General features: G+C 40.7%; 1 protein-coding gene across 1 annotated transcript in view; it reads right to left on the reverse strand.

The window, feature by feature from the left end:
• Window positions 1–23,370, reverse strand: part of EPB41L3 (erythrocyte membrane protein band 4.1-like 3) — a 67,076-nt gene that overhangs the window by 10,952 nt on the left and 32,754 nt on the right. Inside the window, exons 6-15 of the mRNA XM_010022596.1 lie at window positions 23,139–23,357; window positions 22,875–22,962; window positions 19,225–19,377; window positions 17,135–17,232; window positions 15,441–15,616; window positions 13,109–13,275; window positions 8,973–9,539; window positions 4,701–4,754; window positions 2,329–2,364; window positions 1,423–1,614 (exon numbers count right to left, since the gene is read on the reverse strand). Coding sequence (XP_010020898.1) covers window positions 1,423–1,614; window positions 2,329–2,364; window positions 4,701–4,754; window positions 8,973–9,539; window positions 13,109–13,275; window positions 15,441–15,616; window positions 17,135–17,232; window positions 19,225–19,377; window positions 22,875–22,962; window positions 23,139–23,357 — 1,750 coding nt within the window. The remainder of the gene's footprint in view (window positions 1–1,422; window positions 1,615–2,328; window positions 2,365–4,700; window positions 4,755–8,972; window positions 9,540–13,108; window positions 13,276–15,440; window positions 15,617–17,134; window positions 17,233–19,224; window positions 19,378–22,874; window positions 22,963–23,138; window positions 23,358–23,370) is intronic.

The following is a 23,370-nucleotide window of genomic DNA, read 5'->3' on the forward strand; positions in this document are numbered from 1 at the left end:
TAATATGTTAAATCCATCCTGTTCATCATACTTACAATTATACTTTTAAGAAAGAAAACCTGTATTATCAACTACAACCAAATGAATGTGGTCATAAGATCTATTGTGATTTCTGACTAAGACAGCAGGAGCAACATTAAGACTCCTCAGCACTCTCTCCAAAAGGTAAGCTTTGGGCACCACGTCTGCTTTTCAGGTATTTTAATCCACTGTGATGGCCATTCTAACACATCTGATGCTTGTATCACCCACTATTTAGATGGGTATAATGTGGAGAAGAAGAGCTGAGGCCTTTTTCTTGGCAGTATCCCTTTCCCTAAGAGGAGAAGCTGCCATGTGCTATCTGCATGCCTCCAGGGATTCCCTTCTCCAGAGAGCTGTGGGTCTGCAATGTCAACCTTTAATTTAAGGTGGGAAAGCCGAAAACCCTTTTGAATTCTACTTTCCAGCTAACTTTTGCTGAGTTCCTTAAAGCATCACATCAGTGCTGGGGGGACTAAAGCAAACTTTATGACCATTTCCTGGTCTGTAATGCTAAAAACAAGTGGTAATCATAAAGATGATTCCTGTGAGACAGAAATCAGATATCCATCCGCAGTAGAATAAAAAAATTAATGTTCATGCAGACCACATGTCCATGTTTCTTTTTGCTCCACTGGATTTAAACCAAGACTGCTTTTTGTTGAAGATCTATGTATTTTATGGCAACATGAACATTACATTGTCACCTCTACACCTCATTATCTACTCACAAATTAAATTAAAGACAGCTTTTTAATTGGCTTTTTAATTGTTTCTTGCAAACACTTCAAGACTCCACAGTGAGCAAGATTGTTTTATGCATACACGCTGCTTGAAAACGCGTACACTTAGCAACCTGCATTGGGTCTTCAATGAAACGGTATCCAGCAGACTGCAGCAACTATCAGTTCCCTTATGGAAGTGGCCAGGCAGGTCTAATTATCATCATTATTTCCTCTCTGTCTTCAAAGACTGAGAGGGTTCTGCCCTTTGCTCTGTATTATCTTGTCAGGCTTGGTACCATAACCCCATCCGTCCTGCTACACCCGCTGCTTCCAAGCAGTCACCATTATTTAAATCTTCTCTCCATCACCTTCATGGTTTCTTTCATGCATGGCTGGGCTTCCTCAAGCTCACCGAACCTGTAACGAAGCCTGCACTTCTCACCCTCAGAGAGACCCAATTCTGCCATGCAGCTTACAGTTAATTTCATCCCTGAAATATACATATAAAAGTTATCTGCTCTTTCTTGCATCTTTGCTGCTAGAACCTGAGCCCTGAGAAAAGGGAGCACCTACAAGCAGGGAATGGCCTCTACCTACGGCCTTCAATCTACTGATAGCTATTATAAGTAAAAATGAATAGACAAATACACAACGAAGCCTTTCAGCTCACGCTGACCTCTTCAGGCACTAGTGGTTCAATCATAGGAGCTTCCTCCTGCCTTGCTGCAAGCCGAACGGGAGATGTGGAAAGCCTCTTCTCCCACTCATTAGACACAGCTGTTTCTGTGGAGGTTTCCAAGAAGGTACGTTTCAGCTCGCTTATATTGGTCTGATGTTTCATCAGATCTTCCTGGGTTTTGTCTAGGTCCTGGACAGTTTTAAAAGAATAGAGCAGTTTGTAATACATCCTAAGCCAGCCAAATTTTTGAGCCAAAACACACAGCTTGGTTAGTAAAGAGGGAAGTAACATCTCAGGGAGCCGGGGAGCACAGCACTAACACAACACTCTGTGAAAATGTGGCATTTTGAAAGATAACAGCATAGCATATCTTGTACAAGTGAGCATAAATATACTCTTAAAAAGCTTATCTGTATTGCTATAATTTACACCTGATAAAGAGGCTTCAAACAAACATACATATGCGCGTGGATGCACACATATATACGCGCACACATATATCTATATTTATAGTACAAGTTAGAGGAGTCATCATACTCTGAGAAAAAAAATCTATTTAATTTATTAGCAGGTGGGAATACACAGTTCATGCATCATAGTGCAGATTCACAGTTTACCACTAAAACTAACACACATGTACGTACATGCACTGGTATATACCAATACCAACCTCTAACATAAGATTACTATGTTTGACATACACATTTTCACCCTGTATTCGCTTAATCAGACTATTCTGAAAGAAGTGAAAAAGAAAGGGAAAGGTAAGGGACACAGTATTGAAAGGATACAAAATGCTGTTTCTACACATTTCTTCACAGAGAACCCACAATAACATGCTGAGAGAGGTGAACACCTCCAACATTGGTACTTGAGTAACATCTAGACCTTTCGGTTCTGTACCTGTGCCTTTAGATCTCCGTCCTCCTCTTGATCCGACTGCCAGCATGAGAAAGATTGGAAAACAACACCTTACCCACTCGTAAGACTGAAGGCTTTAGAAAACTCAGTGAGAGGAACGCACTGTGTTAAAATAACATTTTTGCTATGTTAAGGGCTTAAGGAGAAGGAGTAGACACAGTGGCTGACTTTGCACGGTTCCCCTAACTCAGAGCAAGCCCCCTCTTTTCAAATTTGCTATTTGTGAACAATGACTCTTAAACATTTTCCTTTTACAAACATTGGTGCACTCCGCATTCATATCTCTCTATATTTAGAGAGCAGCAGTTTGACATTATCACCAAGATTACATCTGATTCAGGATTCAATGGCAACAGCAAATTCTTTGGAAGTCCATAATAACAGAGTTGAAATGTATGACATCTCCTGGGCCACAGGCAAAGCCTGGCATAAACTCACCACAGATAAACAATCCACAACGCTTTTTACACAATGAAGCACATTTTATTTGCTTAAAATGCTGTCTCCCTAACCTCAGTCCCTTTCTGTATTTTTATAATTGTATTTCATATTTAGCCTGTACATATTCTTTCAGGACCTATCTGCAACACTGGTCTTCTGGAATGACACAACACATTTACTTCAGCTCACATTTTCAAAAGCAACACACTAAGCCCCATTTCTGAGGGCTGAATTTTCAGATGGCAAGTATACATCAGGTTTGAAAACCAGTTTCCATAAGGAAAACTAAGGTTTACGGAGTCTTCTTCCCTAAAATAAAGACAGTAGCTAAGGAGATTGTCTAACAGTTTTTAGTAATAAACTGAACATTTTAAATGTCACGTTTTTAGGATTATGCTTTACTTTCTGTAGGGCTCAAGGCCTGAACTTACGGAGTGCAAGAGGCACTTGAAAGCATTTCGTAATCCTGACTTGTCCCAACTTTGTGAGACCCCACCTGGAGCACTGGGACCCCCAACACAAGAGGGATATAGACCTGTTGGAGTGAGTCCAGAGGAGGGCCATGAAGATGCTCCAAGGGCTGGAGCACCTCTCCTGTGGACAGGCTGAGAGAGCTGGGGCTGTTCAGCTGGAGAAGAGAAGGCTCAGGGGAGACCTTAGGGCAGCTTCCAGTGCCTAAAGGGGTCCACAAGACAGCTGGAGAGGGACTTTGTAAAAGGGCCTGTAGGGACAGGACAAGGGGAAACAGCTTTAAGCTGAAAGAGGGGAGATTTAGATTAGGTATTAGGAAGAAGTTCTTTACTTATGAGGGTGATGAGGCACTGGAACAGGTTGCCCAGAGAAGTTGTGGCAGTGTTCAAGGCTAGGATGGACAGGGCTTTGAGCAACCTGGTCTAGTAGAAGGTGTCCCTGCCCGTGACAGCAGGGGTTGGGACTAGATGATCTTTCCAATCTACTTCCAAGCATTCTATGATTCTATGTTGTTGCTCCATTTGGATTATTTTAATGCTCATGCTGCTATTTTATTGTTAATTTTTCATAAGTCCTAATTAGGCAAACTACCCATGGGAAAATCTGTTGATTACTTTATAACTCAGTTCAAATCTATTCTATTTACAGTCAAGGCTGAATTGTCCTGACGTGTCATACAGAGAATCTTTCCTTGATAATTTTAAGTCTGAAATATTAATGAGATCCTACTGGAAAGCTACAGTTCTCTTTGCGATAATACTTTGTCTTCTACCAGATGTCAGACCACATTTTGCTCATGTTTGCAGCTGCAAGCATATTAATTATGAAAACATTATATGCACTTCAGTGGAGTCACATAGGTTTGAATTTGCCTGCACAGTCTATATACCATGTTGTGAATATGAGGCTTCTCAGTGCTAAGAAAATGTAATTTTGTTTTTACATTCCTCCTCTGAAGACAATACCTGGACTACCGGTGGCAGTATGTGAAGATGACATGTGACATTACATTCAATGATTTGTGGAAATACCTATTAGAGAACTTGAAAAATGGTTTTGACCATCTTTACCCCCCTCTCTCTCAAACACAGGGTGAAGATTACACGAGCAAACAAACAAATAGAAAAACCCAGGGCACAACTTGGCCAGCATGACCATCCAGGTGGGCTGTGTTGGTGTGCGTGACTCTGCCACTGCCCCGCTATCTGCAAAGCACAGAAGCCTTGCAATTTCCAAATCAAACGCAGAAATAAGAGGAACCTGTAGGGAGCACTGAAAACTCTGGACTCTCACACTCGCACACACACACATGCACACATGCGCAGAGAAGGATCCCAAACTGCCACAGGAAACATGCAGCTTAGCCCTCATGCCCAGGGTTGGGAAGAGATGAGGCAAAACACTCTCCCCTGCCATAACTGGGTGCCAGCAACTGTACAAACCTCGGTGGCAGTGGTCTCACCATCAGCTGCAGTATCCGTCTGCTCACTGTCAGTCTATTTGGTTAGACAAGTAACCGGGTCCCAAGAGGAAGGCAGGAATAAAGAATAAACCCAGCTCATCAGTACACGCGGCTCATATGGGGAACTGTTAAATTCAACATCCCTGTGAACTGCATTAGCATTGCTTTTCAAACCACGCACAAGTCAAAGAAGCAAAATAAAAATGCTATATTAGTAAACAGAACAGACTCAGAGGAAGACTCGAGGCGTACTGTACACAGTATATGGCTTTACTGGAACAAATTTATAAGCCAAATAAAACATTACTGGAAAAGTGTTATTTGAATAGCAATTTTTTTTTTCTTAAGAAAGCCAGGTGGCTTAAAAAAAAATGGGGACAAAAAAGCTAATATTCTCTAAACAAACTTTTCCTCCCGTAATAATTCCTTTAAAAGAAAATTACTCATCAAATTTTTGTTCTAGCCAATATAGATCAATGTGGTGGTTGGCTTTTTATCTGGAGGGGGAAAAGATCATTAAACAAACAAACAAACAATAAGCTACTTTAACAGTCACCTGACTTTCAGCCCCTCATTTGTACAGAAGTTGTTCTTGTCTCCACATTTATACACAATGAGGCTGTCTGCATTACCAAGGAGTTCAAGTAACCGTACCCCTAGCCCATCTACTGTCTGTCTGTGGAGTAATGGTAAGGCTCAGATCCCATTCGGTTCCAATAAAGAGCAGCTGATATTGTTAACGATAGCAAAAAGAAAGAAAACTGCCATTAAAAAAAAAAAACAACCAAAAAAACTTCTCATTCCATTTAAGAATACGGATGAAAGCAGGAGAAAAAGAAAAGTAATTCCCCCCCCTAAAAAAAATAACCAAACCCAAACACTTACTAGGTAAGAATGAGAAAAATGAAACAAAGCACAGCATTGCACAGACTGATCTATCCCTGCTTTGCTCGACACCATGAAGAACAGTTTAGTGGAGAATGCAAATGTCAAGATTTAATAAATAGTAGAGGGAAGATTACTACAGGCTGAGAAAAGAGTTCAAATGACTATTTTTGCTATTATGCAAGCTTATGGAAAACTAGTAAGTAATCAAAGTGCTGTCGAGTGCCCCAGGTGGCACATCCCAGTTGTTTCAAGGTAAGTGAAAGCTCTGCTTTTGATTAGTGATTTTCTGTGGTCACTAGATAATCTAAAGTAACCCAGGCAGGTAATGTAAAGCTAAGCAATATGTCTCATCCTCAAATCACATCAGTATGAAACAAGAGAAAAAAACAATCTACTGGTAGATGGAGTATCAGGCTTAACTTTGAATATCCTATCTTCTGTTATTTTCTGACAACTCAAATGTTATGTTTCATAAAACTGCTTTTTTTGATACTTTTTCATTGCTTTGTTTTTTATCATTCATTCCTTTAAATGATTTGTACTGCTTGTATGCCAGGCAGAAGAGCAGGCAGGCATTTTGTTCTATTTGGTAAGTGCATGAATGCAAGTTACATGCAATTTTCCAAGCAATAACCACTCACTAAACAGACCACTTTTAATTTTAATTGAAACTGTAATGCCAAAATAGTCTACCCAGATGGTCAAATTGTTTTCACTGAAGTGTTAGAAAATTGTTTCCTTATCAGTGAATGATCTCACATCTTTACAACAGAAGATGTCCCTGCTCATGCAGAGGGGATGGACTAGGTGACCTTTGAAGGTCCCTTCCAACCTGAACTGTTCTAGGATTCTATGATTATAAGCAGTTGTAAAGGTATGGCAATATAAAGAAAAAAACCCATGCATTGTCACTCCTATTAACAAAAAAAAAAAAGAAAAGAGAAGAGAAGAAAAGAAAAGAAAAAGAGGAATTAATGAATGTAGGCATTTAAAAAGAATTAAAAGATTTGTTTCGAGGTACTGTAACATATGAGTCTGGCACATAGGGTTCATTAAGAACTTGAAATTGGGAACATTAGAGAAAAGTCAATAAAAATACTAGCTGCTAAGGTACAAACACAAAAGCTAATGAAATCTAAGGTTTGAGATTCTGCTTCTGACCGCACGGACTGCCTCCAGATGCACTGCTCAAGGGAGAACACAGCTCAACATGGTATGAGATTAGTTCAGGATACTGCCTGTAGCCTTCTGCATCACTGCGAGCAATCTTTTGCAGGAGGAAAAAATAATTTCTATTTCTTTTACCATAAGAGCAATAGAAATCCTAAATAAGGCATAAAACTTGCTTTATTGCAACATACATGTCTGCTAATAAGCTGATAAACAGCCATGGAGTTGAAGTCAGCATTACTGAGTTACTTGAAATAAATATCTGGGCTTATTGCAGAGCAGGGAATGGTGAATTGAGGCTGAGCAAGGCAGGTCTCCTCTGGAGTGAAGAGTAAGAAAGGTCGGGCTCAACATCGAGATGGGCTGTAGTGCAGCTGCTGGTGGGACTCGTGAACAGGCGAGTGATTGAGCAGGAAGAGGAAGCAGCTACCTCTGGGGATGCTGCGGCTGCACCTCCTCTAACTTGTGATCGTAATTGCTGTGATTTGTTTTGCCAATGTAATGCAGACATGCCCGAGTTTAAAACATACTCATTTTCATGCAATATTTTGAACAAGAAATACCCGTGGATTAGGCACAAGTCTGTGTTGTCTGCCAGGAAGCACTGCCAGAGTAATCTCCCTCATAAAAGAGTGACACTCAAAAGCCTATTTAATACATTTTTATGCTCAATACTGCCTAACTTTACTAATGAAAAGAAGTGCTCGTTTCTGAAAGAGGAACAGACCAATGCATTACATAAACACTGCCTCGTTACTGCCTCTGGAGCTGGCACTGTATTAATGCTGTTATTGCTATTAGATTAATCCAAGTGCAGAGCTAATGCAAATTGAGACCTAAATGACGTCTCAAAACGAGGACATGAAATGAGACAGCAACATTTTGGATGCCTTTTATCAGAAAATGCACATTATTATTTAGTTGTTAGGCATCACAGAGCCAAAAGCATCTAAAAGCAATGTTTTTACAAGATAAATTAATGTGACTTTTGGCTTTCCATAAAAAGGAAATGAAATCCTGCACTGTCTTACCAAACCAACAGCAGCAGAAAACACAAATGTTCAGATGTGCAAGCCGGTTTATTGAAGACAGCTACAGTAACAGCATCGAAAAGTGTCCAAGATGACTTTATAAATGACCAACTGGTCTGCGATTGACTGATCTGGTTTTGGTTTTATGTTTTTGGGTTTTTTTACACAGAGCAAAACTGTATTTTTGAATTTGAAGAAAGGAAAAAGGAGGAATACCTGAACTCATTATTTTATTCTGTCAACAAAGAATAACGGCACCAGCAAAAACTGAGATGCCAGTTACCCTGTTAAACAAGCAGATTCCTTTCCTTCTTCTGGATATATTATCACATTCACAGTTCCCAGATCCACTGTGGACTCCTACTGCAGTTGGTTTATCTGCCTGTGACGGCCCTGGTGGCTTGAGGCATTGGTTTCAGCAGTGCTAATTGAACACTGCAAATGGCAAGCTGGCCCACAGCCGTGGAAGAGCTGTCCCAATCTGACCTCTCACTGATATATTGGATTTAAGCATAGGAAAACAATTCAATCTGCAGCACAGATGGGATCAAGGCTGAAAATCCAGATCCAGGTTTCACTGGACCAGAAAAGCCTTCTCTGGGCTCAGGCTACAGCTGATAGCCTCTTGCAAAGAGCTCAGTCCCCCTTGAACATGCTAAAGTTGGTGAGGGTGCCCATTATTATTATTGGGTAGCTAGTTACACAAATATAATGTGTATATATATATGTATATGTAATTATGCAGGAAATTATACTTAAGACCCTCTATTTAGATAACTATTCTAACCCTAGTACAAACTGATAAGGGAAGACAAAGGTCTTCGTGGGTTCAGATACAATACATCAGAGCTGATCAGTGGCAATTTGTTTAGTGCAAGTCACTTTGCATCAGCTGACACAGTTTAAACCAAGCCACTTCCACACAGTGTTGTGCCTAACCCTGGGCCCCAAGCTGTGCTCCCAACACAAGAAAAATAAATAAGAGAAGGAGGAAAAAAACCAAGCCCCAAACAAAAGAAATAAACCAAACCCACCCCTTCTAACATATCAGCACAGACAGAAATGAGGCTCTGAAAGTAGGACCACTATTGCAGCAATCTAACACTGGTTAGGACTGAAGCACTGAACACAAAAAAGAGTGTGTTCGATGCCGAGGTACACACCTCTTCCTCTGAACTGTCACTCAGGTCATTGGCAAGTGAGGCACTCAAGGAGGCCGCCTTGGGCTCCAGGTAGCAGAGGCACATAGCCAGAGGAAAGGAGAGAGTGAGGGCGTATGGCACTGAGAAAGAGGCAGAGAGCAGAAAGAAAAAAATGAAGAGGAAGCAAGGCACCAGGGAGGGGGAGCGGATGGGGAGGTAGTGCTGCACACTGGCAGGCAGGAGGTTGGTTTCGGAGAGGTTAGGGAGCGACAGGTAGCCATCGTCATCCAGGAGGGAAGGAAATGACTCTGGAAGTTGCAAGGAGAAGGAGAACAGCGTTCCGCCTTTGCTGGCTTTTTGCTTATAGCCGAAAGCCACATCTTGCTCGGCGGAGCACACTCGCCCCTTTCTGTCAGAGTCTGGCTCCGACTCGCCGTGCTTCGGGGCGCTCTCTTTGGGCGCCTCACAACCTAAGGACTTTGTTCGAGTGCTCTCCTTGCATCTCCTGCGAAGCTTTGCTGAAGATACATGGGGGCCAGGCTGCGAGGATGGCGAGGGGTGATGGGAGTCAGTGCCAAGCAAAGATGGCTGGTGACAGAGAAAGAGCAGCAAACAAGGCGCAAAAGCAAAAGGACAAAAAGAAAACTGTAATTAGTTAACTTTCCTTTGTGATGATAAATATTATATTATATATATAAAATTATAAACAGTATTTCAACACCACAGCTTTCTACTGAGTTAAATGGTGCTTGTTCTCATGCTGCACACCATAGGTATTAGTGAATCAGGGTTACAGCTTACAAAAGGCAACTTCCTGTTTCAGCATTTGTCTAGTCATCTGCAGTATGGGATTTACATATAAACCTTCACGGCCATATGTGGAGTTTCAGGTGCTGCCAATTTCCACTTACTGTAAGACTGGCTTCAGATTGTAAGGAGCTTTCAAACATGAAGCACATGGAGAGCAACAAAGAAATGAGGGAACGTACTTCTAACACCAACACTGCTTGTGACAGTGCTCCTGCAGTCAGGAGGAGACCCAGTGGGGGCTAGATGCTTCCCATCTATGCCTTGGACAGACTCAGCAGTAATAATTTAAAACATCAAGGATTTTAAAACTGTTTGTGCCCAAATTCCTCTATTACAGAATTAAAGAAAAAAATCTAGGTCCCAAACCCAATTAAAACACATTCTGGTTTGGGGGAGAATAAATCCATACATGAGCTGTTACCATGGGAAAAACTGGACTAGCTTGATGCCTACCCCAGCAGCCAGCTCCTCAGCATGGCTCCCACCACCACGCAGGCTGGCCTTCGCTGGGCATCCATCCCCACAGCCCTGCCCTCCCTTCTGCCCTTCACAGCCATGTGCCCTGCTGTCCCTCTACACTGCTTCCATAGCACATTGAAAGAAGGGAGCTGACCAGAGGGAGGTCCCTGCCCCACAAAGCCACATCTCTTGAAAGTCAAAAGGTGATGCTTTACCAATAGCAAAGAGGTAAAAACGTACCCAACGCTTTTGCCACAGATTTTACCACAAGGCAAAAAATACTGGCTACCAACAAGCAGGATTTGCTTTGATATGCTGCTTGTGGGGCATCCCAGCAGTCTTTAGAGTCATTCAAGGATAAAAAATTGGTAGGAAGAGGGAGGTGATTTGGCAGGAGGGGTGACTGCCACCTAACATGCTCCCTGCAGGCAGCCATGACTGCTCTTCAGAAGGACAATGATCACCACTGCCACCAAAATACTCCAGTACAACAGACCTGCCACAATGCTGATGGATCAGAGACCTTCTGGCTAAAGTCAACTAGGTGCACTTAGCTGTAGTGACACACTGGCTCCACGACCAAACCCTAAGTGCCTGAGCTGCTCCATCCACCATGAGTCTCCCCAAGGAGCTATAAAAGGCATTTCAACCTCACTGCCACTTGCAGCTCCCAAGAGCAAAACGACTTCAAAGCCAAAACAACATTTGCCTGTACAAGATGGTGCCAAATGAGAGCCAACAAGCAGGATCCAAGTTTTAGACACAGGCTGCATCAACACTAGCTACTAAGCTGAATCTTTACTAGGTATGTCAATGGTAGGAATGGGATTTAAGCCAAATATTTACATGGAAAGGCTCCTTCCCTTCTCTTTAACATTTCACTTCTCTGTTTTCTAACCAGAACAGTTAAAAACCCAATCTACCAGTCCAGGCACTCTGTATTTCTGACTTAAGCAATGAGAACCAACACTAACTTCAAACTGCTTCCAAATGTCTTCTTCACGGGCTTAATACAGTAACCTCAAGTCAAAATTTAATGCTGATGGACTCACAGGAGTTGATGTGAGCTAAATACACAGAACTTCTCTTTATATTGTAAAGGCAAAAAAGCCAAAGTAAATTTATTCTTTGCTAATACAGACTATTCACTTACTGACATCTTTGCAGTGCTAATATTTAGAATAACTTCTGGTACTAAAATACACATGGATAAAACAAAGGAAAATGTCTTAGTGGAAAAGTTGAAAACCTACCTATAAAATTTATATACTCTTAAATAGGAATTGATTTTTAACTTGTCCTGTTTCTTGAGACCCTATTCTCTTTATGATGTATGACAAAGCTGTTAGCAAGTTCAGTGGAAACAGGACTGAGATCTCCATAGACTTATGAAACTGATATTAACAGATGGTTTAAACAGAACCCACCTCTTGAGCTAGGGGTAAAAATCATTAATTTGTACATGTTTAAGTACCATCAAAATATTCTCCTAAAAATATCTTTCACTATTTCTAGCCATATATAAGGAACAGATGATCTTCCAAATGCAGCTGATCTCTCCACTGACCCAAATTAATAAACACTTGGAACAGAGTTAGTTTCTATTGGGTATTTCCTGCATATTTGATTTTCATAAATGTTCCTCCATGCAGAAACTAATGGAGTTTCAAGAAGACTCCAGCTAAATTGTTCAGAGTTTGGTTGTTTTTTCTTTTTTTTTTAACGCTACAGTTACAGACAACACTTTAAAAAGAAAGTATTTTCTCATCTGCAATTTTCAGTAATTCAGTTTGTTTCTGATTTTTGGTACCTTAATTGCAACCCTTTTTGAGGAATTGATCCTCTAGCTATGTAGCTCATTCTGGCCTTACACAGTAAGGTTAGAAGTGCGGGCTCTAACATTTGCATGCATGACAGTTTTGTGGGTGTAAAGGTCTACATCAAGGTTTTTCCTCAAATGAAGAGGGTAAATCTTCTTTAGCAAGTGCATTCCATAGTACACCTTTTGTGTGATATGCTGTATTCAGTATTTCGTGTTCTGTTTTCTTTTCCACAATGTAAAAGAAACAGAGGACATTTTATGTCTGATCTTTTCTGATTCTACCTTATTTCTCTTCACTGTCAATCTCTGAAATTCAGTATCTTCTCTGTCTCCCTGCTTGACTTACTCTGCCTTAACTCGGTAGGTATAATGCATATCTGCATGTGTATGAGGTGGGTGTGGGACTGGAGATGGTGAAGGATGAATAGCTTTATCATCTGAGCAGAGAATCATCAACAAAACCAGTTTTCTTCAGTGCAAAACTTCAAAAGAGAGAAGCAAATGCTTTTGTAAGCCAGAAAAAAAAAAGAAACTTATAATAGTATATTAATACCCAAAAGTTAATTGAGAAAAAAGCTCATTAAAATACATGCAAGGAAACAAAGTGTTTTGAGAAAAATACAACAGTTTAAAGTGCAGAGCTACATACAAGAACACAGAACTATTTTTTTGCCTTGTCAAAAAATAAAAACCATGATGCCCATACTAAAGTCAAAATCTGACTGAAGATCAAAGGAGCGAAAACATGCACTGCCAGGCTACTTTTGGATATTTCCTAAACTGCTCTTGAATGCTGTGTAAAAACACTATGCTCAGTGTTAAACAGATTTAGAAAACAAAAGTCCAAGGCGAGAACTAACTTTCACAACATCATATGAAATGCAGGAGTATAAAAATATTGATCCAAGACACGTATACACATGTACATACATAGAATATACAACCGTGTATATTCTAGTTTCCTTTCACAGAATGAGGGACCCCTTCCCTCCCTCCCTGACAATTCTCTGCTTCTCCAAGCACTCTCCAGGCAGGCCAGTTTAATACAAAACCCTCAAAACTCTACCTTGGTGTCATGGCGTATTGCTGAGACTGGGGTGACTTCCTCTGCTCTTTTCTTTTTGCCCTCTTCGTCATCTTTCTCTTCTTCTGCCTTTTTCTCCGGGGTCACAGTGGTTATCAAGTTGGTCTGAGAGATGCCCTTTGTTGTGGCGTACTGGCCAGTACCAACCTCTGCAGCAGACACAGAATCCTTCATGTACATTTCATGGTTTTCATTCACTGATGCTAAAAGCAAATATTTAAAGAGGGAAAGTCTGAAATAGCTTTTGCTGAGAAGCTGCATAAAATTAAAAAGCTGGGTTAGTAAAACATTAAAGATATTGCTGAAAACACAACTATGCCATGTTTCAGGAAATCAGAAGCATGTGCATACATTTAAATAAACTGTTTACTTGAAATAAAGCTAGTAGCTTTTATATGCATAAACATATATTATGGATGTGTATACACACATTAGTGTAGCTAATGTGCGCATTACACGCTTGTTAAATGCTAGCAAGCCATTAAAAGTGCTGCTGTAGTAAAACATCAGAAAAAAAAAATCAATGTGTTGCCGGTTATCAGGCAGGAAACATAAGGAGAACCAGCTATGACATCAGCCATGGGGGTGGAAGAGGGTTTTTTTTACATCTGTCAGAATATAACAATGCAGATCAAATGCATGGTAAGTAACGTGCTGCATTAAAGGAAATGATAATATTGATGTAACACAGGCATAATATCTGAGAATCCAGAAACGGGATCTTTGTATTACTGACTATTGAAGTCTGCTAGTTAAGTGAGCTCATTATCCAAAAAAATTCTGGGAAGTGATGACATTCAGTTCAGCAGACCAAACCAAAATATTTGAGGATGGAAGCATTCAATAATTCAGCAAACTTACATATATATAAATGATTTCGAAATAAATAGTAAATTTACAGATAGAATGTAATCAAAACATTATTATACACACAGACCCTGCTCTTGACTATTATGTAACTGATTTCTAAGTCAATAGGACTATTCAAATTTATAAAGTTATTTGCATCTGTAACAGATGACAGGGCCAGGATGACAGTGTAATCATGATGCAGAATGTTTCAGGCACGTCTGTGTTACAGTAACGTCAGTGAAGTAATCATAAGCATTGATTAAAAAACCTCTTTTCCCCATCTGCACTTACGCAAATTAACATCATAAAAACCTCGCAGAGTGTAACAAATGCCGGGGAAAAGCATTTCGGATATTTTGTCTCTTGGGAATGAGCTTAGGAGGCAGGAGAAAGCAAAGGGAGTAGAGGCAGACATTTTGTTTAAGATTGTTGCAAACAAAATAACGCAGAAGGATAATTTCTGCTTTGAGACACATGCACAGCGATCAGGTCACCAGTTGCTTGGTAACGAGCAAGAAGCGCATCAGAATTAGAAGATTCCAAAATAATTAATGACAAGCAGCACCTTTAGGGGGAGAAAAGAAGGCTTGTGACTAGTATTTTTAAACCGAAGCTTCTCCCCTCCCCACCATCAACTATACTCATTGCAATTCAGTTGTGATATTATGCAGAAAAATTCACCTTTTTTTTTTTAATTCTGAATTTAGTCTCAGTCTTTTTTCTACAAAAATAAACTACAGCCTCTTTTTACTCAACAGCTGACAACAGTAACAGCTGAAGAAGTAGCTGAGACTTTGAATCACATGCTGGCTTAAACTAGAGGATCAGCAGAACCATGACCTTCATCAACCATGGGGAAAGAGAGGAGGAGGAAGAGCATACTATTAACCTGTGTATGTTACTCTCCATCTCACACCCTCAGGAGAAATGCATGGAAAAAGCCTGTTAGCGCTCACCCAACTAGGATATGAGGGAACTGGAAGCAAGTGTTATTAATCAGTCAAAGGAAATACTTAATTTATGAATTGGAACATACACTTAAATGAAAAACGCAAGAAAAAAAGCCAAATTAAATCAAACCCCAAACAGTTACTCCTGCAAACCCTGAAAAAGTGTTGAAGCTTGACTTGCTCAGGCAGGCAGGTCCATGCTGGCAGGTCCAGATGCCCTGTCCTTCCGCAAAGCAGGGAAGTGCTTTGCAGGTGTGAGGCCAAGGACAGAGGATCCATGAAGAGCGGGCTCCCAAAGACCTCCTCCAGGCAAACACTGTAAGGACTGCAGCAGCACATGGAGCACAGCATTTCTTTGCATCCTCTCCTACCCCTGCAGTGAATGTGGAGGTACTCACAGCCTCCACTCAGCCGAAGCTCAAGGAGACAAGATGACAAGAGGCTTATACCGAATCTAAAGCAGTGACCACCACGATGATATCTTTTGACAAAGTCAATTGAGATGACCTTACCCCCATCTAAGCTTCGAGACATGGTATAACGTTTACTAGAAGAGCGCTCAAAGTAAGGTGCGGGACGGTCTATGAGGGCACTAGCTCTTCTTGTCTGGGCCTGCGTCCGGCCACTGTAGCGGAACTTGGAGCCCAGTGTGAGGAACTTCTTTGGAGGTGCTTCTGGCAGCAGGAGCCTAAAACACACCAAGCAGTGCACCCATTACTTGGCCTCCTCCAAAAATCAGTCCACTATTTCTGCAGAGGAGAGAAGACAACTGTTGGGTATCACTCTCCATCGTAACTTGTGCCTCACAGGTCTGTGGCTAAAAAGGGATCAAAAGATGTCCCTCATACAGCATGACAGAACTGCTTAGCTAATGCATTTGAAGAGCTGAGTTCTTCAAACCAGGCAAGAATCACTCAGTCCCTTCCTGCTTGAAAATCAGATTTATTATTTCTAATAGTAAAACTAAAAATAAGGTATTCCTTGTATCAGGGACCCTGACCTGGCTGAATCATAGAATAGTTAGGGTTGGAAAGGACTGTAAGATCATCTAGTTCCAACCCCCTGCCATGGGCTGGGATGCCTCACGCTAGAGCATGTCACCCAAGGCTCTGTTCAACCTGGCCTTGAACACTGCCAGGGATGGAGCATTCGCCACTCCTTTTGGCAACCTGTTCCAGTGCTTTATACTCCAAATTCAACATGGTGCTGCTATACTGAAGACAGGGCCAGAACAAAATTCCAGTGTATGCCAGGCAGTATTCATTGACAGGGGAGGCAGACATTTTTCAGGTTAGAACCTTCTCATCCTCTCTATTTTGGCTATGGGAATTTGTCTTTCAATTTGACAATGGAAAAAAGCCACTCTTGTGCTACGAAGTTTATGTTTTAGACATTGTTTTTCCATTAAAAATCAGAAAACACCCCAAAAATGCACACTCAATTTCTTTTTATATCTTTTGCTGCTAAGATTGCATTTCATATGAACATACAGACAGGCTAAACCAATAGTTTTAAGAAAAAAGAGAAATTCTTCAGTCCTCCCAAACATCTTTATAGGGGTTCCTAAGCACTGGATACCCTTTCACACCATTGAAAATCTCACCCTTTTGAGTTTCCATTGTTAAGTATCTCTTTGCTGACCATCTCAGCACAAACCACAGCATTTATTCCACTATCCCAAACTTTTCTGAGGTCCTTTTAGATGTCAAAAACATAGCTGCAAAATTCCTCAGTAATACAAAAATGACAGCTATGGATTGGGTATTCTGGGTGACTACAGATACACCACTGACTACTGTCTGTATTTTCATTTGAAATTAAATAAAAACATATTTTTTTTAAACTCTTACCCACATCCCCCAGTAACTTTCCGTGTAAGTTGTTCTCCCTATACAAGCACATGTGCAGAAGTGCAGCAGATTCCTTCGTCTCTTTAATTATAGCAGCTGATAATATCATGGCACAGATAAAGCAAAACAATTGACTGGGACCATATGCTGATTTTAAACAGTATCTATCTAAAATAGTATGAATAATTTGGGTGAAACACTGAAAATCTTGCAGAAGCAATAACCTTCCCCTGTCTGCTCAGAGATGCTTCATGATCAATAAGATGATTTAATTTGAAGGGGTTTGCCTCTGCTGACAGAATTGGTCTTTTCTGTTGCATTTTACGTCACACCTTCAGGAAAAGAAATCCACGTACCTGAAAAATGTATGGTGCTCAACACACACTTTCCATAAGCGCTTTGCAGCACGATGATTTGGCAACTTAAACCCAATAGTGCTTTCAAACTGCTCAAACTAGGCAGGAAAAAAAGAGGAAGTTTAGAGAAAGAAAAAAAAAGAAGAAAAGGAATAGATGCTGTGCATCTATGTTTAGACAGTGTACACAGGATCATCTTCATTTCCTCCATCTATATCACCTTATTGTGTATGTATTGTGTATGTAACCACATATATAGACATCCTACAGACTACTGTGTCTGGGAAGGAAGCTGTGAGTGATAATCAATGGCAACCTTTGGGGATTGTGTTTTCGGAAAAACCCAGATAATGAGAAAGAAGCTTTTGATGGTGACAGTGTTTTATGGCCTATAGTAACAAAGGCGGCTTGGGAGACTTCTGAGAAAAACATCTTTTAAGTGTTTTAGCCCTGTTGTTTTAACTTTACCAGTTAACAGTGGGAATCTTGATAATAGCCTGGAGGGGGGCAATAGTCCCCAAGGACTGATCTGGTCCCATGCAGCCTTAGATTAAGGAGATTTACAGTGAAAAAACTACAGTTAGTAAATCACAGTGTTTTTAGCTAATTTATCTCCTGGGGAGGATGAGGAAAAGACAGGTAATTGAAAAGAGTCGGCTGGGGATACTAAGAGACCTTTGTAGGTTGTGCTCCAGATTTATATATTCCAGATGGAAAAGCTGTGCCAAATACAACCCCTAGAACAAGCTGATGGCTACATGCAGATAGACGAGTAGGTGAAACAGTGTTGCTGCAATCAGGGAAAGGAAGGCAGAAGAGCACTTGTAGGGAAGCCTGGATCTCTGTGGGGAGCTGACAGAAAGAAACAAGGCAGGAAACAGAAAAACAATAAAGAAGATATAAGTGACACATGGGATCATGAATCACATTATTATCAAATGTGATTTGGGAAGAGACCGCACTGATTATTTTGCATAAAGAACTATGACCTGGTCACAGGATGCCACATACCAAGACCAGCAGAGCTCAACATGCTTCAGTGGTGGAGAGCTTGAGTGCAGGCATTGGGAACAACACTGGCTGTGTGTTTTGGTTTTAAAACCAAACTCAAGACTGTGAAGTTGGTCACTAAACCCTGCCTGCTGAGAGGCAGGAGATGTAGGTGTGTGCACTTTGGTTTAGGACTCTCAAAAAAAGGCTCAGGCCCTGGGGCTGGCGGGGGGGCCCAAGCAGATTTTCCAGGTCACTTACGAAGTCAGTACTGGGGACATGGGCTCAGACTCCCAACTGCCATACTGCATTAAAGAAATACCAGTCCTCATCCAGGTGATTTCTCTCCTGCTATACAGCTCCACCCTCTAAAACGCACATGGATTTTTTTATCTATCGCACACTGATTATTGTACCAGCACTTAAAATGGAGACGCTCCTTTGCCGGTTTTGATCCTGAACTCCTCCTGGGATTTTTCCTAAGATTTATGATTTTATTTATGGGTTAACACACGCTCAATCCATGAAGTAGGTGTTTGCTGCGCATCGGGCTGAGCCACGAGAGGGCACTCACTGCACGAGATTTCACATCACCTTCTCCAGAGCCAGACCAGGAGCTCCAGGGTGGCTGGGAGGGCTCATGTGTGGAGCTACCAGAACTGCTCAATAACACATGCCCGGTTCCTTTTTAATCAGTCACTGGATTTCTGTTCCAACTCCAAACATACCGGTCTGATATGCTCATGAAATTTGGTATGACCTATCTACATCTCCTAATGGGCAAGATGAATGGATGCTAATTTAATACACAACGTGAAGGTGGGTAACAAGCACACCATGAATAAACAGTGTATTACTTACATTCCCAAAGTATTCACAATATGGATGAACTTTTTATATGCAGATGGATGTAAACATAAAAACACCAAAGAAGGTTTTACCTGTATTTTAAATATTTACCTAATCTTTCCAAAGAAAATCAGCACAAAACATATAAATGGAGAGGAATATTAAAGGCTTGTAAGATGTGACAAATTAACAAACAGAACATGGGCTTTTTGAAAAGCTTCATTCACTAACGAGTGTCAGGACGTCCTTACCTCCCCCGGTCGGATTTTGATGTAGAAGTTGTTTCTCTTGTAGGAGATCTTCAGAACCTTTGGCCAGGCAAATCTATTTATTCTGAGTCTGTCTCGATATATTAAAAGACCACTTGCACACACTCCTAACATGATTTCCACTCCTTCAGAATCCTGGAAAAGAAAGCAATGCATTTTGTTGAATACTTTTCTCCTTACATCTTACAGTACTACAGATTCTTATATACTATGTTTCTATCTGAGCTGTGTCTTTTTAATGCATCAGCTGTAGTGACCTGCTTTCTGAGAGCTACCCTACTCACTGACTGCATTCATGCAAGTAATAGTAAGGTTGGGCAGGAAGCGTTGTGAATGTTTCCTTATATTTTAGAAAGACTCCAAAAGGAGGGGGGAAATTTTAGATGCTATTAAAAGAATGATATTAACCATATAGCAACATTTTATTAGCATAACAAAAAAGTGTTATTAGCATAAAAACCAGATTGAAAGTAAGTGGCACGGCATACAAATTTACTTCTCCTGGCATCATTCATCTCTATGACTAAGCCTTGTGAATCCTTAGATAGATTTTTCTTCCATAGTTTGCTTGTCTTGTCTTTCATTGGTTTGTTAGTTTCTGTAACACAGTTGTGCCTACGCTCAGCATTTTCAAATGACCAGCATGCAGAAAGTTAGTAATTTGGACCAGAAAGACTCTTTCGAAAGTGTGCAACTGTGCCTGTGCTATAACCCATGTTTTGACAGAGAAGCTGTAGGTCAGATACATTAGCACTACAAAAGATTTGGCCACAACCTTGTCAGAATATACCCATAAATATGTATTTTTTAAGTAAGAAGTATACATTTCTCTTTCCTTTAGAAGCCTTCAAATAGTCTAAACTCAATCTTCACTGTTTGCTGTCACCTGTGCAATTCTGTGGGGGGTTTTTTTCACTTAGCTGAGTGCTAATACTGCTGGAGAAAACAAGGATCTACCTTAAAGCAGAGAGTTCTTCAGTAATTATTTTAAAATAACTTAAGGTTATAAAAGCCTAACAAGAGAAGCTATGAAGATGTCACCCTATGATAATTGTGAAATGAATTAATTTGCCTTTGGTCTTCCTGACAAGCCATCTTTTAGGCACACAGTGAAAATCTGATTACATTTTAAGATGAACACAACGGCATGCATGGTCAGTTATGATGAAAAGGCTACAGCACAGATAGAAATACAAGAAAAAAACCCACGTATGTTTTAAAATTGGAGACAGAGCATAGAATTAGTGCCTCAAATTCACTCCTGTGTTAGAAAACACACCAAGAGAGGATGCATGTACCAATAATCACAGAATCACCCCTTAATGGTAGATTTTGTTCTAAATAAATCTGTTGTGTAGTATCATTGCCAGGTAGTACATAAAGACAAAGCTAATTTTTTTCAGTGGACTTCAGTTTCACAATTTTCTAAGCAAGAGTAATGTCTAAATACAGTGAACACATTCTAAACCAGAAAGTCCTATAGCCAGTAATCCCACTGTATGGCCAATGCCTGAAATGCATGTGTGCTCACATGCAGCACATAGATGCAGCTGCAAGGGGCTCCTCTTGACACACTTTCACAACAACTTGTTGAGCAATGTCTTCTTCCCTCATTCCCACCTTTGCAGCAGATCTAACTCCATTCAAGGCTTCTGTTACTTGTCAGTGTAAAGACTGCTTTTCAACATGATACTTACTACAGATGTAAAACGAACCTGAATAAAAGAATTTGGCTTTTTTCAGGAGTGATGTGGTTGCATGGAAAACTGTTAGCCCTAATGTCCGAGGAACAAGATGCTGAGCTGCACATCCCTGCAGCTCTGCATACAAATGGGGGGCTTTATGAGAGTGGTGACAGCCCAGAGGACGAATGTGTCTATTTGAACACATTTTTTATCGCAGCATAGTGTTGGGTAATTGAGAAGTAGTTTTAACAGCAGCTGGCGAGTCCAGCATCTGTTGAATACCTAAGATATTGGCACAGCCTTAATGAATTGACATTTACATAGAAACATCTGCCACAGTGTGATTTTCAAAAAGGCATCCACAGAGATACTGTCCCATAGCCTGATACCATCAAATCTCACTGGCATACCCATTTAAAACTAAACATTACTTCTCACACAGTCTACTTCAGATCAGTTTCCAAGATTAACATTGGGTTTCTTAACCTACAGACAAGACTCAATTTGGTTACCACTGTAGCTTTTTTAATTCAGAACATCACGTTAGAGAGAGATTGGCTTGCCTACCCACTTCTCTTTCTATAGGAAAAACAGAAGACTAAGACTGGACAGTAATATTTTCTAGGAAAAAATAAAACTCAGAAAATCTTTTCTTAAATTCCACAGCTTTTCTCCAATACTCTGAAAAAAACCAAAACCTAAGCCTTAATGCTATGCTGTGTTAAATTATCAGTAACAAAGTCTGTAATGTATTTAGAACTGGAACTCATTTTGCTGCTGTTCTGAAGATTTCTTTGTGTCAGAAAAAGGATGTTGAAAAAAAGCTACTGAGTGACACTCACCAGTTCATTTCTATCTCTGCTCCAAATGTGCCTCAAGATTTTGTGCCTATCTGCAAGACACAGCGTAGGCAGCAGCATGCCTCCTGGTAGAGTGCTGCCCGTTCAACCATACCCAGATTTTTCATTTTCAGTGAAGGCAATTAACAGAACACAAAAGGTTGCCTTGGATTCTGTAACACACATGCACAGCTCCTATGAAATGCCCCAGGGACACCTCTGCAAACCCTTTCAAGATCCAAGCTGCAAATTTATCTTGGTTCTTGAAAGGATCTGCTGCAGCACAAAACCAGGCTCACAATAATTTGACCTTTACAGAAAATGCAGCGCTTTCCACAGCTCAGGATTCTTTGTTCAGCACTCATTTGTTAAGGATGCTTGCTAACCTCAAAGATGTTAAAATCCATTAACCTTACTTTGAAAAGTGAAGAAAAATAGTTATTTATTTGGAAAAAAAACACAAAGAAAGAAAAACCACACAACCAACACTAGGCTGGTAGGTGGATCTCCCAAGTCCCAATAAAAATGACCATGTTTTATTCATAACTTAACCTGACAATGATTAGAAACTACTTTATCATGAGAGAATGTTTCCAGCAGAATTACTGCCCTTCCAGTCAAGTGCAAGACCACACCTCAAGAGAGAAGCAAGTCTGTCCCCACTATGATCAATCTGATTAGGATTCCAGCACAACTAAATAATTGCTTGAAAGTCCTCTGCAGTGTTAGAAATGATCTGCTTATCTAGTTAAGATACCATCGTTGGTCTTACTAAATTAGAAAATGAAATGACAATTGGTCACTCTCTGGACGGCTTCTAAAATCCCTCCTCATTACTCCGTTCATCCAGAATTTTCCTGAAGGATCTGGTTGTTTAATCAACATGAAAGGTTGATGTGCAACATCTTCCAATCTATAGGCTAAGTAATGTTTCAGTTACAGTATCTGTTTATGCTTATCCCATGAATCACCCTTCTTCGTTTTGACACATGATTTATCCCACAAAATGCCTGTCTAAAAACAAGAAAGAATAAATCACGGAGTCCATGCAGACTCAAGTACTATACCACAGGAGAAAGACGACCAGTGAAAGAACTGGGCTACATACCTTGGCATGATGGAGATCTACTCCATACATTGACAGTTTTTTGGCATTCTCCAGGAAATGCATCTCAGCCTCTGCAGGTGTCATTCCCCTGAGGAAAAGCAACCAATTCTAGTATTACTATTAAGGAAACAGAATCCAAAATAAAATCCAGCAGCTGGAAAACAGTTTCAGCCTGACAGAAGTACAGCATATCCCTCAGGTAGTAAGGGTACCCTACCAGAGCCAAAGCTCTGGTGCAGATCCACACTGATGCGCTCTGCTTACCTGTGGCTCTTGTGCAGTTCAATCACTTTATCCTCCAGCTCCTTAGTATGATTCGGTGCAAAGCGAAATTCGCTGATGTAGTCGCTGCCGTACTCGTCGGGGTCATAATCGCCAAGCTCTGACTGCACGGTGTAGGAGCCCAGTAGAGCCAGTGTAACAAATGAGCAGGGCAGCCGACCCGACACGATGTCATCTCTCAGCTGCAAGCAGAGGTAGTACCTGCAAGGACCAC

Source organism: Nestor notabilis, unplaced genomic scaffold (genome assembly GCF_000696875.1).
Source record: "Nestor notabilis isolate BGI_N333 unplaced genomic scaffold, ASM69687v1 scaffold3249, whole genome shotgun sequence".
In the NCBI taxonomy this organism is placed as follows: Eukaryota; Metazoa; Chordata; class Aves; order Psittaciformes; family Psittacidae; genus Nestor; species Nestor notabilis.